Raw genomic sequence first — 20,013 nt, 5'->3', positions numbered from 1 at the left:
ATATTAGATAGATAGATAGATAGATAGATAGATAGATAGATAGATAGATAGATAGATAGATAGATAGATAGATAGATAGATAGATAGATAGATAGATAGATAGATACTGTAGAATAGATAGATACTGTAGAATAGATAGATACTGTAGAATAGATAGATAGATAGATAGATAGATAGATAGATAGATAGATAGATAGATAGATACTGTAGAATAGATAGATACTGTAGAATAGATAGATACTGTAGAATAGATAGATACTGTAGAATAGATAGATAGATAGATAGATAGATAGATAGATAGATAGATAGATAGATAGGATACTGTAGAATAGATAGATATATGATAGATATATGATAGATATATGATAGATAGATAGATAGATAGATAGATAGATAGATAGATAGATAGATAGATAGATAGATAGATAGATACTGTAGAATAGATAGATAGATAGATACTGTAGAATAGATAGATAGATAGATAGATAGATAGATAGATAGATAGATAGATACTGTAGAATAGATAGATACTGTAGAATAGATAGATACTGTAGAATAGATAGATACTGTAGAATAGATAGATACTGTAGAATAGATAGATAGATAGATAGATAGATAGGATACTGTAGAATAGATAGATATATGATAGATATATGATAGATATTAGATAGATAGATAGATAGATAGATAGATAGATAGATAGATAGATAGATAGATAGATACTGTAGAATAGATAGATACTGTAGAATAGATAGATACTGTAGAATAGATAGATAGATAGATAGATAGATAGATAGATAGATAGATAGATAGATAGATAGATAGATAGATAGATAGATAGATAGATACTGTAGAATAGATAGATAGATAGATACTGTAGAATAGATAGATAGATAGATAGATAGATAGATAGATAGATAGATAGATAGATAGATAGATAGATAGATAGATAGATAGATAGATAGATAGATAGATGAATAGATAGATACTGTAGAATAGATAGATACTGTAGAATAGATAGATACTGTAGAATAGATAGATACTGTAGAATAGATAGATAGATAGATAGATAGATAGATAGATAGATAGATAGATAGATAGATAGATAGATAGATACTGTAGAATAGATAGATATATGATAGATATATGATAGATATATCTTACTGTGATGTGGATGAAGGTTCATAACAGATGGAAGGAATTTCCCGACGTGGAGATTACCCGGGTGCCCTGTAGCCAAGTGTCCCGGCGAGGGAGGGATCATCCTGGCTGCAGCAGCAGCTCCGAGTCGGTGGGTCTCCATGGCCAACAGTGGAGGGGGAACATGGACAGATCGAGGGGGTCCGAAATCTCGGCCATCCATTCTCCAGTGTAGGGAGGGAGGGAGGGGGGAGGGACGTCCAGAGCTAACACTGTGTCCGGGATAGTGTTCCCAAAGAGCCGCTGAAGGCTAAGCTGCCCATCGACTTCCCTGACCTATAGAAACACGCAGTAAAATCGCTTGACATATACAAATTAATCCACACACCCGTACGTCTCGTCTCTGGCGAGGTCAGTTCATAAGGACTTAAGTAACAGTCGTTTTTTTTTTTTACCCAAGAGCCTCTACCGGAATATACGGAGCTCGGTCCATTAGACGGGCAATGACGCAGTTTGGAAAAACACTTTAAAAACTTAAAATCTACAATCTTTCATAAACGCGCAAATATGAATAACGGTTACGCGGTTGTAGAGACCCTTCATATGAGCCACTGTGTGCTAATAATAATAATTACAATAATATGATCATTGAAAAGGTTTAGCTGACCAAGCTGCGTTTCTTCCACGACTGTCAGGCAGCAGACGGTGAAACCGGTGAAGCCGTCGCTCTTCACCGTTAACGGGGCAGGGAACTGAGCGGTAGTCGGGGAACAGATTGGACGGTCTCTGATCCCAAAAATGAACCAAAAAAAAACCAGCTCAGCCAAACAACAAAAACCCACGTCGTCGTCAAATGGATTCCTTGTATAATATGGATTCCTTGTATAATATGGATTCCTTGTGGAATAGCGTCGATGGCCGAGTTGTTCCGTCAGCCCTGAACCAGCCAGCAGCTCCACCGATGTAAAAACCCAATACACCGTAAATATCACCGGCCCATCAAATATACATGTCAAACTGGTTTAATAAATATATATGTATATAAATAGGGTTGCAGGAGAGCCCGTGTCGTTGATCAGAAGAGTTGAGCGGTGTGTTGGAGCGTCCTGATCCGCAGGTCGTGTTAAAGATCTCCCCGCTGCTGCCTGGAGGACCTGACCCCGGTCCGTTCACACCCAGACGGCTGTTCACACCACTCCTCCGTTACTAAACACTACCTACATCAACATTACATGGCAGCCCTAACTGCCGACTCGGTTTAGTTCGTGTTTATTTAAAACACACACTAAAACAGCGTGATAATAACGTTTAATGTGTGTTTATACCAAATGCAGCCAAGCGAGTAGATCTGGCTGGTCTCGCGTTGTTTTTAATGTAGAATAATGATCTAAAACCGTAGTCTTTAATTACTCTTTTTGGAGGCGATCTGAAACATTTAAATCAGCAAATTAAAACACGGACTTTTCGTGCTGGAAAGGAAGGCTGAATGGTCAAAATCCCTCGTAATTAATTCCAGGTTTCTAGTAGTTGCTTCTTGTTGTGGACTACATACAGTCTGCTTTAGGTGCAGGCTAACAAAACACTATTTCACTGTTAGAAAAATAAGCTAAGGTCTTCTTTAAAAAATAAAATCTATTTTCAGAAGTTATTTTAGTAAACAACGAGCTAAATGTTGGATTGTAACCTTCAGACTGGCAGAGTATCGAGTTGTCTGGTCACACCGCGGATTCTGAGTCGTGGCAGACAGCAGATCTTTTTAAATAAAATAAATCACATTATTTCGACGGTTTCTATCTTTGTATAACGCAGCGATACTAATGTATTGAGAGGCTGTTAGTGGGGCGGTGCGGGGCAGCAGGCCATGCGGCGCAGGGAGAGGCTCAGGCGGCCACGTTTCAAACTTTTCTCGGGTCCATTATTGTGAAAGTAAACTTTAAGCAGTTAAAAACCCCGCTGTTGTTCTCCTGTATCTAACAGCGAACACATCCAACAATACCGATAAAACACAGCTACCCGCCTTTTTAACTGATTCACCTTTAAGATAAAAACATGTTAAAAAAAAAGGGGAAATTTAACAAGGTTTTGCGATATTATGCGACGGGAGTGACAGTTCGGAGAACAAGTGCGCCTCTTACTTGAGAAGGAAACGTGTTTAGAAAGCAGTAAAATCCTTATTCTGGTGTGAATCGATCCATTGGTTCTGTACCGTTATCAGGCTGTTCTGTGGTCCATCTGGGCCGTCCGTAATGAAGGGGGGTGGGGGGGGACAAGGCCCCTCGTCCGACCATTAAAATCCTCCGCAATGAAACGCGCCTTGTTTTTACAAGGACCTCCGCAACACACTCTCTGATTGGCCGAGCGAGGTGTCAGTCACCCGGATGTATACACTTGGTCCAGCGCCAGCTCTAGAAAAACCCAATTATGGCTCAAGGAGTCTGACTGTTTCAAGGGGCCCCCTTGCTTTCAAAACTCAGGGATCAAAACAAGCAGTGGGAATTTTTTTTGGGGGGGGAGTCGGTTTCCAGGCGGCCCTGGTGTTCCTTGATGATAGAAATAGTCTGTGTAGAGAGACTTCAGGACCGCAGCAGAGACTCACACTGCTCTGCAGTCAGGGGGGGGGGGCGACGACGACTCTTGGGCCGTTAAACGCAATCAAATCAAATCAAATGTTATTTATATAGCCCTTCTTACATCAGCTGATATCTCAAAGTGCTGAACAGAAACCCAGCCTAAAACAATAAATGCTGTTATAGTGTGTAGAGGCATTATAAGCAGTGTTATGTCCTTCCCTGTGGCTCAGTCGGTAGAGCATGGTGTTTGCAACGCCAGGGTTGTGGGTTCGATTCCCACGGGGGGCCAGTACAAAAAAAATGCATGCAATGTCTGCATTCACTACTGTAAGTCGCTCTGGATAAGAGCGTCTGCTAAATGACTAAAATGTAAATGTAAAATGTTATGGGTGGTCTGTGTGTTAATGTAACAGCTGTATGACCATGATGCATTATGGCACCTATATGCAAAGGAAGGAGTGTTAGATTATATGTGGATTATGATGCTCATGGCATAAAACACATCCTTTTTAAATCAAACCCTCTCAAAGTTCTAAATAACCCATAACCCATCTCTCACCACCCTAATCCGGTCTCTACCCCACTCAGACTCAACCTAGATGCTGCTAAAATGATTATAGATTAGATTTATTACAGGACAGTTACCTTTAATTAATATTGGACCACAGGACCAGAGTTACCTTTAATTAATATTGGACCACAGGACCAGAGATACCTTTAATTAATATTGGACCACAGGACCAGAGTTACCTTTAATTAATATTGGACCGCAGGACCAGAGATACCTTTAATTAATATTGGACCGCAGGACCAGAGATACCTTTAATGCTTATTGGACCGCAGGACCAGAGATACCTTTAATTAATATTGGACCACAGGACCAGAGATACCTTTAATTCCTATTGGACCACAGGACCAGAGATACCTTTAATTAATATTGGACCACAGGACCAGAGATACCTTTAATTAATATTGGACCACAGGACCAGAGATACCTTTAATGCTTATTGGACCGCAGGACCAAAGATACCTTTAATTAATATTGGACCACAGGACCAGAGATACCTTTAATTAATATTGGACCGCAGGACCAGAGTTACCTTTAATTCCTATTGGACCGCAGGACCAGAGATACCTTTAATTAATATTGGACCACAGGACCAGAGTTACCTTTAATTAATATTGGACCGCAGGACCAGAGATACCTTTAATTAATATTGGACCACAGGACCAGAGTTACCTTTAATTAATATTGGACCACAGGACCAGAATTACATTTAATTAATATTGGACCACAGGACCAGAGTTACCTTTAATTAATATTGGACCACAGGACCAGAGTTGCCTTTAATTAATATTGGACCGCAGGACCAGAGATACCTTTAATTCCTATTGGACCACAGGACCAGAGTTACCTTTAATTAATATTGGACCACAGGACCAGAGTTACCTTTAATTAATATTGGACCACAGGACCAGAATTACATTTAATTAATATTGGACCACAGGAGCAGAGATACCTTTAATTCCTATTGGACCACAGGACCAGAGTTGGATGACATATCTACCATCAACCAATGGTTGTGTTCCCCTGCTCAGAAGTTTTTATGCATCAACCAATGGTTGCGTGCCACGTCATCAACTGTGTCATTGACTGACAGATCTCTATAACGTATGATGTGGTTAGCTGATAGGCAAAATACCTTTCCAGGCGTCGTAAGACCTGGCAGGCGTCAGCAAGGAGGACTGCACCCACTGAGACAGAGGAGGAGGAGGAGGAGGAGGAGAGAGGTCATTTAGAAGAATCCCCATTAACTACTGAACATGCAGCAGCTACTCTTCCTGGGGTCCATTAACTACTGAACATGCAGCAGCTACTCTTCCTGGGGTCCATTAAATACTGAACATGCAGCAGCTACTCTTCCTGGGGTTCATTAACTACTGAACATGCAGCAGCTACTCTTCCTGGGGTCCATTAACTACTGGACATGCAGCAGCTACTCTTCCTGGGGTCCATTAACTACTGAATATACAGCAGCTACTCTTCCTGGGGTTCATTAACTACTGAACATGCAGCAGCTACTCTTCCTGGTGTCAACATGACATGCAGCAGCTACTCTTCCTGGTGTCAACATGACATGCAGCAGCTTCTCTTCCTGGTGTCAACATGACATGCGGCAGCTACTCTTCCTGGTGTCAACATGACATGCAGCAGCTACTCTTCCTGGTGTCAACATGACATGCGGCAGCTTCTCTTCCTGGTGTCAACATGACATGCAGCAGCTACTCTTCCTGGGGTTCATTAACTACTGGACATGCAGCAGCTACTCTTCCTGGTGTCAACATGACATGCAGCAGCTACTCTTCCTGGTGTCAACATGACATGCGGCAGCTTCTCTTCCTGGTGTCAACATGACATGCAGCAGCTACTCTTCCTGGGGTTCATTAACTACTGGACATGCAGCAGCTACTCTTCCTGGTGTCAACATGACATGCCCAGATCATATCTTCTCTGTCTGTACAATAATCAGAAATAGTTTACACAAGGAAGAGGCTACTTTTGCACGTTTCATTGATTTCCAGAAAGCTTTAGAATGTTTTTTTTTTTTTTAAATAGGGATATTTTTTTGCCTATAATTTGTCAAAGACAGGGGGTTGATGGGAAATTTTTATCAAGCAAATCCAGTCTCTTTACAAAGTACCAATTGCTTGTGTGCGCGTTAATGAATATGGTACAGATTGGTTTCCCCCACACCTTCGGGTGTAAAACGAGGAGACGCCTTTTCACTGCGACTTTGTTTGCTTTGTTTATAAATGATTTGGCAAAAGAAATTAAAACAGATAAATATTGGAGTAAGATACGATGATGAAATGCTAAGTTTCCGTTTATATGCTGATTATATTATTCTGATGGCAGAAACTGAACAAGACCTGCAGAACATGTTATTATGTCCAGTCTGTTGGTGTAAAAGATGGAGACTCATGATTAACCAGACTAAAAACACAGATAATGACTTGGTGTAGAAGGTGGAGACTCAGGATTAACCAGATAATGACTTGGTGTAAAAGATGGAGACTCAGGATCAACCAGACTAAAACACAGATAATGACTTGGTGTAGAAGGTGGAGACTCAGGATTAACCAGACTAAAAACACAGATAATGACTTGGTGTAGAAGATGGAGACTCATGATTAACCAGACTAAAACACAGATAGTGACTTGGTGTAGAAGGTGGAGACTCAGGATCAACCAGACTAAAAACACAGATAATGACTTGGTGTAGAAGGTGGAGACTCAGGATCAACCAGACTAAAAACACAAATAATGACTTGGTGTAAAAGATGGAGACTCAGGATTAACCAGACTGTAACGCCCTGGCCATAGAGAGGGGTTTTTGTTCTTTATTTTGGTTAGTAGGCCAGGGTGTTACATTGGGTGGGCGTTCTATGTGCATTTTTCTATGTTGGTTTGTTTCATTGATTTTGGCCGTGTGGCTTCCAATCAGGCACAGCTATAGAGTGTTGTTGCTGATTGGGAGTCACACATAAGGAGCATGTTTTTCCTTTGGGTTTTGTGGGTAATTGTTTCTGTTAGTGTTTTGCACCTGACAGGACTGTTTGGCTGTCGGTTTTTTCTTATTTTTGTATAGTGTTCTTTCTGCTATTAAATATTCAATGATGAACACTAACTCCGCTGCACCTTGGTCTAATTCTGACGACGGCCGTTACACAGACTGAAAACACAGATAATGACTTGGTGTGTAAGGTGGAGACTTGTGATTAACCAGATAATGACTTGGTGTAGAAGATGGAGACTCAGGATTAACCAGACTAAAACACAGATAATGACTTGGTGTACAAGGTGGAGACTTGTGATTAACCAGACTAAAACACAGATAATGACTTGGTGTAGAAGGTGGAGACTCGTGATTAACCAGACTAAAACACAGATAATGCATTTTAGAAAAACAGGTACTAAGAGATGTGTTCTTCAGTTTTGTTTCAGTGAAGACATTCTTGAGTTTACTAGCAATTAAAAATATTTCTGTATTTTTTATTGATGAACATATTACCTTTCTATATGGAACAGCTGACCTGGCTGACTCAGCAAGGGGCGGCAGGTAGCCTAGTGGTTAGAGTGGAGGGGCGGCAGGTAGGCTAGTGGTTAGAGTGGAGGGGCGGCAGGTAGCCTAGTGGTTATAGTGGAGGGGCGGCTGGTAGGCTAGTGGTTAGAGTGGAGGGAAGGCAGGTAGTCTAGTGGTTATAGTGGAGGGAAGGCAGGTAGCCTAGTGGTTAGAGTGGAGGGAAGGCAGGTAGTCTAGTGGTTATAGTGGAGGGGAGGCAGGTAGTCTAGTGGTTAGAGTGGAGGGGCGGCAGGTAGTCTAGTGGTTAGAGTGGAGGGGCATCAGGTAGCCTAGTGGTCATAGTGGAGGGGTGGCAAGTAGCCTAGTGGTTAGAGTGGAGGGGTGGCAGGTAGCCTAGTGGTTATAGTGGAGGGGCGGCAGGTAGCCTAGTGGTTATAGTGGAGGGGCGGCAGGTAGCCTAGTGGTTATAGTGGAGGGGCGGCAGGTAGCCTAGTGGTTATAGTGGAGGGGCGGCAGGTAGCCTAGTGATTATAGTGGAGGGGCGGCAGGTAGCCTAGTGGTTATAGTGGAGGGGCGGCAGGTAGCCTAGTGGTTATAGTGGAGGGGCGGCAGGTAGACTAGTGGTTATAGTGGAGGGCCGGCAGGTAGCCTAGTGGTTAGAGTGGAGGGGCGGCAGGTAGCCTAGTGGTTATAGTGGAGGGGCGGCAGGTAGCCTAGTGGTTAGAGTGGAGGGGCGGCAGGTAGCCTAGTGGTTAGAGTGGAGGGGCGGCAGGTAGTCTAGTGGTTATAGTGGAGGGAAGGCAGGTAGCCTAGTGGTTAGAGTGGAGGGACGGCAGGTAGCCTAGTGGTTAGAGTGGAGGGGCGGCAGGTAGCCTAGTGGTTAGAGTGGAGGGGCGGCAGGTAGCCTGGTGGTTAGAGTGGAGGGAAGGCAGGTAGCCTAGTGGTTAGAGTGGAGGGAAGGCAGGTAGCCTAGTGGTTAGAGTGGAGGGACGGCAGGTAGCCTAGTGGTTAGAGTGGAGGGGCGGCAGGTAGCCTAGTGGTTAGAGTGGAGGGGCGGCAGGTAGACTAGTAGTTAGAGTGGAGGGACGGCAGGTAGCCTAGTGGTTAGAGTGGAGGGGCGGCAGGTAGCCTGGTGGTTAGAGTGGAGGGGTTGACGGACACCAAGCTGACGGACCACCAAGCTGACGGACCACCAAGCTGGAGGACACCAAGCTGACGGACCCAAGCTGACGGACCACCAAGCTGACAGACACCAAGCTGGAGGACACCAAGCTGGAGGACACCAAGCTGACGGACCACCAAGCTGGAGGACACCAAGCTGGAGGACACCAAGCTGACGGATCACTAAGCTGACGGACCACCAAGCTGGAGGACACCAAGCTGGAGGACACCAAGCTGACGGACCACCAAGCTGACGGACACCAAGCTGACGGATCACTAAGCTGACGGACCACCAAGCTGGAGGACACCAAGCTGACGGACACCAAGCTGACGGACACCAAGCTGGCGGACCACCAAGCTGACGGACACCAAGCTGACGGACCACCAAGCTGGAGGACACCAAGCTGACGGACACCAAGCTGGAGGACACCAAGCTGATGGACCACCAAGCTGGCAGACCACCAAGCTGACGGACACCAAGCTGACGGACCACCAAGCTGACGGTCACCAAGCTGGAGGACACCAAGCAGACGGACACCAAGCTGACGGACACCAAGCTGACGGACCACCAAGCTGACGGACCACCAAGCTGACGGACCACCAAGTTGGAGGACACCAAGCTGACGGACACCAAGCTGACGGACCACCAAGCTGACGGACACCAAGCTGGAGGACACCAAGCAGACGGACACCAAGCTGACGGACACCAAGCTGACGGACCACCAAGCTGGAGGACACCAAGCTGACGGACCACCAAGCTGACGGACCACCAAGCTGACGGACACCAAGCTGACGGACCACCAAGCTGATGGACTGTGGCACCTTTTGGGAGCATTGAAAGGCCAGAGATAGCCAGACTAGTAGTTGGGTATTGAAGAAAAGCCTTCAGTGTGTGTTCTTCCAGCAGTACAGGGGCTGAAGGCGCGCCATGAGCGCGGTGAACGGATAAACATGGTTTTTGCACAGCGATGGAATGACGGAGAAAACCTGAGTGCAGTGGGAAGATGTGTGCTGAGGAAGAATGGCGCCAAGTAGAAACCGTATTCTGCAGTCTCTGATGGCACAGAAATCTTACCCCGACGAGAGTGAGTATGAATGCAGAAGATAATTTGGGCCCAGTGGGAGTTATATTTTTGGAGAAAGTGGATCCCTACCTTTGGCTGAACCATTTTTGGCTGTGTAGAAAATAAGTTGGGTACTGTTAAATCTGTGAAGCTAGCTCAACGTGGACAAGCAATGATTTTTTTTGTTTGTTTCTTCCGTCCAGAGGGAGCGAGCACTTCGCGTCACGTGAACAAAGACAAGACCTGTCTTTGCTCTCCGGAGCAGGGCGCCTTTGAAAGAAGTGCTAACTTACTGGGGTGGCGTTCAGTGTTGAGGCGGAGCAAATTAAAGAGAAGATTCCCTGTGTCTGTGACACCCGCCATTTTGTGCAACACAGACCACGGTGGAGAGCATAGTGAAACTAGAAGGCACCGTCTGTCCTTATGAGTTTTGAAGCAGAGTCTTTGCCTGATAAAGTCATGTTAAGATATGTCACTTATCCAACTGAGCGCTTTTGTGCCGAACCCACTAAGGTGTTTCAGATGCCAACCTTATGGTCATGTTGCAGCAGTGTGTAGGAGGGAGATTCATTGATGTGAGAAGTGTGTAGGAGGGCATGGGGACAAAGGAATGTGTTGTATCGGTGGAAAAAAACTGTGTCAAATGTGCAGATGCCCATTTTGCTGGGGGGGGATCAGAAGTACCCAGTGAGAGAGAGAGACAGGTTGCCTAGTGGTTAGAGCATTGGGCCAGTAACCAAAAGGTTGCTAGATCGAATCCCTGTCCTGACAAGGTAAAAAAATCTGTCGTTCTGCCCCTGAACAAGGCAGTTAACCCACTGTTCCCCGGTAGGCCGTCATTGTAAATAAGAATTTGTTCTCAACTGACTTGCCTAGTTAAATAAAATAGGTGGTTAGAGTACAATAGAAGGTATTGTCTGCTGAGGCAGTGAAGACAGTAGAAGATGAACAGTAGGCCTTGGGCAATACAGAGAGATATGAACATGTGCTTCGGTAAGGTTGGCTTCGAACAATTCATTGTCATGGCTATCAACTGTACCGCAGAAATAGAATAGATGTTATGGTAGCAGCTGCAGAGAAGTATTTGAGTGTATAAAGTTTTACTGCAGGAGAGTTGAAAGGTGTGTTGAAGGAACGAGAGTCCTGTCCTCCCAGGCCGTCAGCCTGTTACTGCAGGAGAGTTGAAAGGTGTATTGAAGGAACGAGAGTCCTGTCCTCCCAGGCCGTCAGCCTGTTACTGCAGGAGAGTTGAAAGGTGTATTGAAGGAACGAGAGTCCTGTCCTCCCAGGCCGTCAGCCTGGTCTAGAATCAGTTAGGGTCAAAGTAGTGGAATGATTTGATTTGATTTATTTTTAATGTAATACTGTTATATACACACTACCGTTCAAAAGTTTTTGGGGTCACTTAGAAATGTCCTTGTTTTTGAAAGAGAAGCACATTTTTTTTGTCCATTAAAATAACATGAAATTGATCAGAAATACAGTGTAGACATTGTTAATATTGTAAATGACTATTGTAGCTGGAAATTGCCGTTTGTTTTATGGAATATCTACATAGGCGTACAGAGGCCCATTATCAGCAACCATCACTCCTGTGTTCCAATGGCACGTTGTGTTAGCTAATCCAAGGTTATCATTTTAAAAGGCTAATTGATCATTAGAAAAACCCTTTTGTAATTATGTTAGCACAGCTGAAAACTGTTGTCCTGATTAAAGAAGCAATAAAACTGGCCTTCTTTAGACTAGTTGAGTATCTGGAACATCAGCATTTGTGGCCAGAAACAAAGAACTTTCTTCAGAAACTCGTCAGTCTATTCTCGTTCTGAGAAATGAAGGCTATTCCATGCGAGAAATTGCCAAGAAACTGAAGATCTCGTACAACGCTGTGTACTACTCCCTTCAAAGAACAGAGCAAACTGTCTCTAACCAGAATAGAAAGAGGAGTGGGAGGCCCCGGTGCACAACTGAGCAAGAGGACAAGTATATTAGAGTGTCTAGTTTGAGAAACAGACGCCTCACAAGTCCTCAACTGACAGCTTTATTAAATAGTACCCGCAAAACACCAGTCTCAACGTTAACAGTGAAGAGGCGACTCCGGGATGCTGGCCTTCTAGGCAGAGCTCCTCTGTCCAGTGAAGAGGCGACTCCGGGATGCTGGCCTTCTAGGCAGAGCTCCTCTGTCCAGTGTCTGTGTTCTTTTGCCCATCTTGATCTTTTTATTTTTTTTGGCCAGTCTGAGATATGGCTTTTTCTTTGCAACTCTGCCTAGAAGGCACACAGCAGAGATTCAGACGTGAGACAGCAGAGGAGTCTCTCTGACCAATCAGTGATAATCAAATCAGTCAACCAATCAATTAAGTCACTCTGTAAAATATTAAACAAGTAGTTGATTTCTGTGATGTAATTATCATTGTAATCCTGTAGGGATTAACCTTTCTGTTCCTACCAGTATAATTATCATTGTAATCCTGTAGGAATATATCTCTGTTCCTACCAGAGTAATTATCATTGTAATCCTGTAGGGATTAACCTTTCTGTTCCTACCAGTATAATTATCATTGTAATCCTGTAGGGATTAACCTTTCTGTTCCTACCAGTATAATTATCATTGTAATCCTGTAGGAATATCTCTCTGTTCCTACCAGAGTAATTATCATTGTAATCCTGTAGGGATTAACCTTTCTGTTCCTACCAGTATAATTATCATTGTAATCCTGTAGGGATTAACCTTTCTGTTCCTACCAGTATAATTATCACTGTAATCCTGTAGGAATATCTCTCTGTTCCTACCAGAGTAATTATCATTGTAATCCTGTAGGGATTAACCTTTCTGTTCCTACCAGTATAATTATCATTGTAATCCTGCAGGGATGAACCTTTCTGTTCCTACCAGGGTAATTATCATTGTAATCCTGTAGGGATTAACCTTTCTGTTCCTACCAGTGTAATTATCATTGTAATCCTGTAGGGATTAACCTTTCTGTTCCTACCAGTGTAATTATCATTGTAATCCTGCAGGGATGAACCTTTCTGTTCCTACCAGGGTCATTATCATTGTAATCCTATAGGGATTAACCTTTCTGTTCCCACCAGGGTAATTATCATTGTAATCCTGTAGGGATTAACCTTTCTGTTCCCACCAGGGTAATTATCATTGTAATCCTGTAGGGATTAACCTTTCTGTTCCTACCAGGGTAATTATCATTGTAATCCTGTAGGGATTAACCTTTCTGTTCCTACCAGTGAGAACAGATCAGCATCAGTCAGCACTGCGGACGGACCACTTCCTCCCAAAGCACTTTCACGCTCTCTGCTAACGTTAGCATATTTTTAGAAGCATTGGATTGGTGTAAACATTGGCTGTAGGGAGGTCTGCATCATTTTTAAATCCATGACTAGGAGTGGAGGGTGGAGAATAGGGTGGAGAATGGACATTGCATCCCTGGACATGGAGCTCAGTCCAGTTCACTGTTGGAGAGAGAGAGAGAGACCTCTGCTGGTCACACAGACCAACTGCATGAGTCCTGTATGAGTCCTAATAGAGACTGTATGAGTGTATGAGTCCTGACAGAGTCCTAATAGAGACTGTATGAGTGTATGAGTCCTGACAGAGTCCTAATAGAGACTGTATGAGTGTATGAGTCCTGTATGAGTCCTAATAGAGATTGTATGAGTGTATGAGTCCTGTATGAGTCCTAATAGAGACTGTATGAGTCCTAATAGAGACTGTATGAGTGTATGAGTCCTGTATGAGTCCTAATAGAGACTGTATGAGTGTATGAGTCCTGTATGAGTCATAATAGAGACTGTTTGAGTGTATGAGTCCTGTATGAGTCATAATAGAGACGGTATGAGTGTATGAGTCCAGTATGAGTCCTAATAGAGACTGTATGAGTGTATGAGTCCTGTATGAGTCCTAATAGAGACTGTATGAGTGTATGAGTCCTGTATGAGTCCTAATAGAGACTGTATGAGTGTATGAGTCCAGTATGAGTCCTAATAGAGACTGTATGAGTATATGAGTCCTGTATGAGTCCTAATAGAGACTGTATGAGTGTATGAGTCCTAATAGAGACTGTATGAGTGTATGAGTCCTGTATGAGTCCTAATACCCATAAAACAACTGGTTAGATGGCATTTATGTATTTCCAAAATGTTGGTTTACTTTAATGTAACTGTATGCTAGGTGTTGATAGCAACTGGCTGACTCACTCAGTGCTAACATAACGTTAGCAGGCTGGTAGAGGCTAATGTTAGCAGGCTGGTAGAGGCTAACGTTAGCAGGCTGGTAGGGGCTAACGTTAGCAGGCTGGTAGGGGCTAACGTTAGCAGGCTGGTAGAGGCTAACGTTAGCAGGCTGGTAGGGCTAACATTAGCAGGCTGGTAGGGCTAACGTTAGCAGGCTGGTTGGGGCTAACATTAGCAGGCTGGTTGGGCTAACGTTAGCAGGCTGGTAGGGGATAACGTTAGCAGGCTGGTAGGAGATAACGTTAGCAGGCTGGTAGAGGCTAACGTTAGCAGGCTGGTAGAGGCTAACGTTAGCAGGCTGGTAGAGGCTAACGTTAGCAGGCTGGTAGGGCTAACGTTAGCAGGCTGGTAGGCCTAACGTTAGCAGGCTGGTTGGGGCTAACATTAGCAGGCTGGTTGGGCTAACGTTAGCAGGCTGGTAGGGGATAACGTTAGCAGGCTGGTAGGAGATAACGTTAGCAGGCTGGTAGGAGATAACGTTAGCAGGCTGGTAGGGGCTAACGTTAGCAGGCTGGTAGAGGCTAACGTTAGCAGGCTGGTAGGGCTAACGTTAGCAGGCTGGTTGAGCTAACGTTAGCAGTTGGCTAGCAACCTTGCAAGCTGATTTGTAACAATAAATTCATTAAGTTTTGCTTGCAAGTTGGCTGAAAATGTAATTAAAACCAGTACTCAAATTGTGCAAACAGCTTTGTTTATTTTGAAGTTATTTCTGTTAGTTTACATAATAGAAAAAATAGGCTGGTTTCCTGGGTCCTCCATATAAAATCACATCCTGGTAGCCTAGTGGTTGGAGTGGGGAGGAGGTAGCCTAGTGGTTAGAGTGGGGGGGAGGTAGCCTAGTGGGTAGAGGGGGAGGCAGGTAGCCTAGTGGTTAGAGGGGGGAGGCAGGTAGCCAAGTGGTTAGAGGGGGGAGGCAGGTAGCCTAGTGGTTAGAGTGGGGGAGGCAGGTAGCCTAGTGGTTAGAGGGGGGGGGGCAGGTAGCCTAGTGGTTAGAGGGGGGGAGGCAGGTAGCCTAGTGGTTAGAGGGGGGAGGCAGGTAGCCTAGTGGTTAGAGTGGGGGAGGCAGGTAGCCTTGTGGTTAGAGGGGGGGCAGGTAGCCTAGTGGTTTGAGGGGGGAGGCAGGTAGCCTAGTGGTTAGGGGGGGGGACAGGTAGCCTAGTGGTTAGAGGGAGGGGGGTAGGTAGCAGCAGGTAGCCTGGTGGTTAGAGTGGGGAGGCAGGTAGGCTAGTGGTTAGAGTGGGGGAGGGCAGGTAGCCTAGTGGTTAGAGTGGGGAGGCAGGTAGCCAAGTGGTAAGAGTGGGGGAGGCAGGTAGCCAAGTGGTTAGAGTGGAGGGGAGGCAGGTAGCCAAGTGGTTAGAGTGGAGGGGCGGCAGGTAGCCTAGTGGTTAGAGTGGAGGGGAGGCAGGTAGCCAAGTGGTTAGAGTGGAGGGGCGGCAGGTAGCCTAGTGGTTAGAGTGGAGGGACGGCAGGTAGCCTAGTGGTTAGAGTGGAGGGGAGGCAGGTAGCCAAGTGGTTAGAGTGGAGGGACGGCAGGTAGCCAAGTGGTTAGAGTGTAGAGGAGGCAGGTAGCCAAGTGGTTAGAGTGGAGGGGCGGCAGGTAGCCTAGTGGTTAGAGTGGGGAGGCAGGTAGCCAAGTGGTTAGAGTGGAGGGGCGGCAGGTAGCCTAGTGGTTAGAGTGGGGAGGCAGGTAGCCAAGTGGTTAGAGTGGGGGAGGCAGGTAGCCTAGTGGTTAGAGTGGAGGGGAGGCAGGTAGCCAAGTGGTTAGAGTGGAGGGGCGGCAGGTAGCCTAGTGGTTAGAGTGGAGGGACGGCAGGTAGCCTAGTGGTTAGAGTGGAGGGGAGGCAGGTAGCCAAGTGGTTAGAGTGGAGGGGCGGCAGGTAGCCTAGTGGTTAGAGTGGGGAGGCAGGTAGCCAAGTGGTTAGAGTGGGGGAGGCAGGTAGCCTAGTGGTTAGAGTGGGGAGGCAGGTAGCCAAGTGGTTAGAGTGGGGGAGGCAGGTAGCCAAGTGGTTAGAGGGAGGGGGGACAGGTAGTCTAGTGGTTAGAGGGGGGGCAGGTAGCCTAGTGGTTAGAGGGAGGGGGGACAGGTAGTCTAGTGGTTAGAGGGGGGGGGACAGGCAGCCTAGTGGTTAGAGGGGGGAGGCAGGTAGCCTAGTGGTTAGAGTGGAGGGGGGGGCAGGTAGCCTAGTGGTTAGAGGGAGGGGGGCAGGTAGCCTAGTGGTTAGAGGGAGGGGGGACAGGTAGTCTAGTGGTTAGAGGGGGGGCAGGTAGCCTAGTGGTTAGAGGGAGGGGGGACAGGTAGTCTAGTGGTTAGAGGGGGGAGGCAGGTAGCCTAGTGGTTAGAGGGAGGGGGGCAGGTAGCCTAGTGGTTAGAGGGAGGGGGGACAGGTAGTCTAGTGGTTAGAGGGGGGAGGCAGGTAGCCTAGTGGTTAGAGGGGGGAGGCAGGTAGCCTAGTGGTTAGAGGGGGGGGGGCGGGTAGCCTAGTGGTTAGAGGGAGGGGGGACAGGTAGCCTAGTGGTTAGAGGGAGGGGGGCAGGTAGAAGCAGGTAGCCTGGTGGTTAGAGGGGGGGTTACAAATAAAATACATTTCTGTAATAACCCAAATAATGTTACAAGTGGTTATGTTCCTGCTACCTACCCTTTAATACGGACTGTAACTATAGTAACGTGATGGTTCTGTTCCTGCTACCTACCCTTTAATACGGACTGTAACTATAGTAACGTGATGGTTCTGTTCCTGCTACCTACCCTTTAATACGGACTGTAACTATAGTAACGTGATGGTTCTGTTCATGCTACCTACCCTTTAATACGGACTGTAACTATAGTAACGTGATGGCTCTGTTTCTGCTACCTACCCTTTAATACGGACTGTAACTATAGTAACGTGATGTTCTGTTCCTGCTACCTACCCTTTAATACGGACTGTAACTATAGTAACGTGATGTTCTGTTCCTGCTACCTACCCTTTAATACGGACTGTAACTATAGTAACGTGATGGTTCTGTTCCTGCTACCTACCCTTTAATACGGACTGTAACTATAGTAACGTGATGGTTCTGTTTCTGCTACCTACCCTTTAATACGGACTGTAACTATAGTAACGTGATGGTTCCGTTCCTGCTACCTACCCTTTAATACGGACTGTAACTATAGTAACGTGATGGTTCCGTTCCTGCTACCTACCCTTTAATACGGACTGTAACTATAGTAACGTGATGGTTCTGTTCCTGCTACCTACCCTTTAATACGGACTGTAACTATAGTAACGTGATGGTTCTGTTCCTGCTACCTACCCTTTAATACGGACTGTAACTATAGTACGTGATGGTTCCGTTCCTGCTACCTACCCTTTAATACGGACTGTAACTATAGTAACGTGATGGTTCCGTTCCTGCTACCTACCCTTTAATACGGACTGTAACTATAGTAACGTGATGGTTCCGTTCCTGCTACCTACCCTTTAATACGGACTGTAACTATAGTAACGTGATGGTTCTGTTCCTGCTACCTACCCTTTAATACGGACTGTAACTATAGTAACGTGATGGTTCTGTTCCTGCTACCTACCCTTTAATACGGACTGTAACTATAGTAACGTGATGGTTCCGTTCCTGCTACCTACCCTTTAATACGGACTGTAACTATAGTAACGTGATGGTTCTGTTCCTGCTACCTACCCTTTAATACGGACTGTAACTATAGTAACGTGATGGTTCTGTTCCTGCTACCTACCCTTTAATACGGACTGTAACTATAGTAACGTGATGGTTCTGTTCCTGCTACCTACCCTTTAATACGGACTGTAACTATAGTAACGTGATGGTTCTACCCTACCCCCAGAAGGGTCATATACAGGATTATAACATGTCTGAACAGAACCTAGTACAGACAACACCTGCCTCTCAGGTTCTGGACCCTGGACAGAACAACCTCTCAGACCCTGGACCCTGGACAGAACAACCTCTCAGGCTCTGGACCCTGGACCGAACAACCTCTCAGACCCTGGACAGAACAACCTCTCAGACCCTGGACAGAACAACCTCTCAGACCCTGGACAGAACAACCTCTCAGAACCTGGACAGAACAACCTCTCAGACCCTGGACAGAACAACCTCTCAGAACCTGGACAGAACAACCTCTCAGACCCTGGACAGAACAACCTCTCAGACCCTGGACCCTGGACAGAACAACCTCTCAGACCCTGGACAGAACAACCTCTCAGGCTCTGGACCCTGGACAGAATAACCTCTCAGACCCTGGACCCTGGACAGAACAACCTCTCAGACCCTGGACCCTGGACAGAATAACCTCTCAGACCCTGGACAGAACAACCTCTCAGAAACTGGACAGAACAACCTCTCAGGCTCTGGTCCCTGGACAGAATAACCTCTCAGACCCTGGACCCTGGACAGAACAACCTCTCAGACCCTGGACCCTGGACAGAACAACCTCTCAGACCCTGGACCCTGGACAGAACAACCTCTCAGGCTCTGGACCCTGGACAGAACAACCTCTCAGACCCTGGACCCTGGACAGAACAACCTCTCAGACCCTGGACAGAACAACCTCTCAGGCCCTGGACAGAACAACCTCTCAGACCCTGGACCCTGGACAGAACAACCTCTCAGACCCTGGACAGAACAACCTCTCAGACCCTGGACCCTGGACAGAAACAACCTCTCAGGCCCTGGACCCTGGACAGAACAACCTCTCAGACCCTGGACAGAACAACCTCTCAAACAGGTATATTTACACATTGTATTTTTTTAATGTTTGTCAGTTATACATTTTTTTCATTGAATATTTTTTTTACATTCACAACTTTATATTTACATGAACCCTGAAGAATAAAGACAGACTTTTATCACTAGTAGGTTCCGCATCTCGACCCGCTGTAGAATACTGACGGAAAAGGCAAGGATAATGTAATGCATCATGTCATAGCTGTCACACCGGGCAGAGCAGAAAGCCAATCAGAGGTTCTGTCTCCCCGGGCAGAGCAGAAAGCCAATCAGAGATTCTGTCTCCCCGAGCAGAGCAGAAAGCCAATCAGAGGTTCTGTCTCCCCGAGCAGAGCAGAAAGCCAATCATAGGTTCTGTCTCCCGAGCAGAGCAGAAAGCCAATCAGAGGTTCTGTCTCCCCGAGCAGAGCAGAAAGCCAATCAGAGGTTCTGTCTCCCCGAGCAGAGCAGAAAGCCAATCAGAGATTCTGTCTCCCGAGCAGAGCAGAAAGCCAATCAGAGGTTCTGTTCACGCTGTCTCCCCGAGCAGAGCAGAAAGCCAATCAGAGATTCTGTCTCCCCGAGCAGAGCAGAAAGGCAATCAGAGATTCTGTCTCCCCGAGCAGAGCAGAAAGCTCAGCAGTATAGATGAGGAGGATCAGGAGGTGGACCAGGATAACATCCTGGGGTCAAAGGTTAGAGGTCAGGCTGGAGTTCAGTATCCTGACAGTCTGGAGGGACTCCTCTTCGCTGAGGCCTTTTCTGGGCTCTGTGTGTGTGTGTGTGTGTGTGTGTGTGTGTGTGTGTGTGTGTGTGTGTGTGTGTGTGTGGGTGTGTGTGTGTGTGTGTGTGTGTGTGTGTGTTCAGTACCCTGTGGTGATGTTGGTGTGTGTGTTTGAGGCCGGTGCAGTGAAGCTATAGGCAGCGTAGGCCACAGCTGATCCCAACATCAACCCTGTCATGTACGATACAGTCATTGTGTTACCTGGAGACAGGAGAGGAGAGGAGAGGAGAGAGAGAGAG

The 20,013-nt window shown here is 46.1% G+C and overlaps 1 protein-coding gene across 1 annotated transcript in view; it reads right to left on the bottom strand.

Annotated features, from left to right (window-relative positions):
• LOC115188882 (trinucleotide repeat-containing gene 18 protein) overlaps positions 1-3,476 on the bottom strand; it is a 104,905-nt gene extending 101,429 nt beyond the window's left edge. Inside the window, exons 1-2 of the mRNA XM_029747706.1 lie at positions 3,347-3,476; positions 1,165-1,476 (exon numbers count right to left, since the gene is read on the bottom strand). Coding sequence (XP_029603566.1) covers positions 1,165-1,363 — 199 coding nt within the window. The 5' untranslated portion in view covers positions 1,364-1,476; positions 3,347-3,476. The remainder of the gene's footprint in view (positions 1-1,164; positions 1,477-3,346) is intronic.
• Positions 3,477-20,013: the final 16,537 nt, after the last annotated feature.

The sequence above is a fragment of the Salmo trutta genome, unplaced genomic scaffold (assembly GCF_901001165.1).
Source record: "Salmo trutta unplaced genomic scaffold, fSalTru1.1, whole genome shotgun sequence".
Taxonomy (NCBI): Eukaryota; Metazoa; Chordata; class Actinopteri; order Salmoniformes; family Salmonidae; genus Salmo; species Salmo trutta.
The sequence above is the reverse complement of the archived record's forward strand: the minus strand, read 5'-3'. Positions and strand labels throughout refer to the sequence as shown.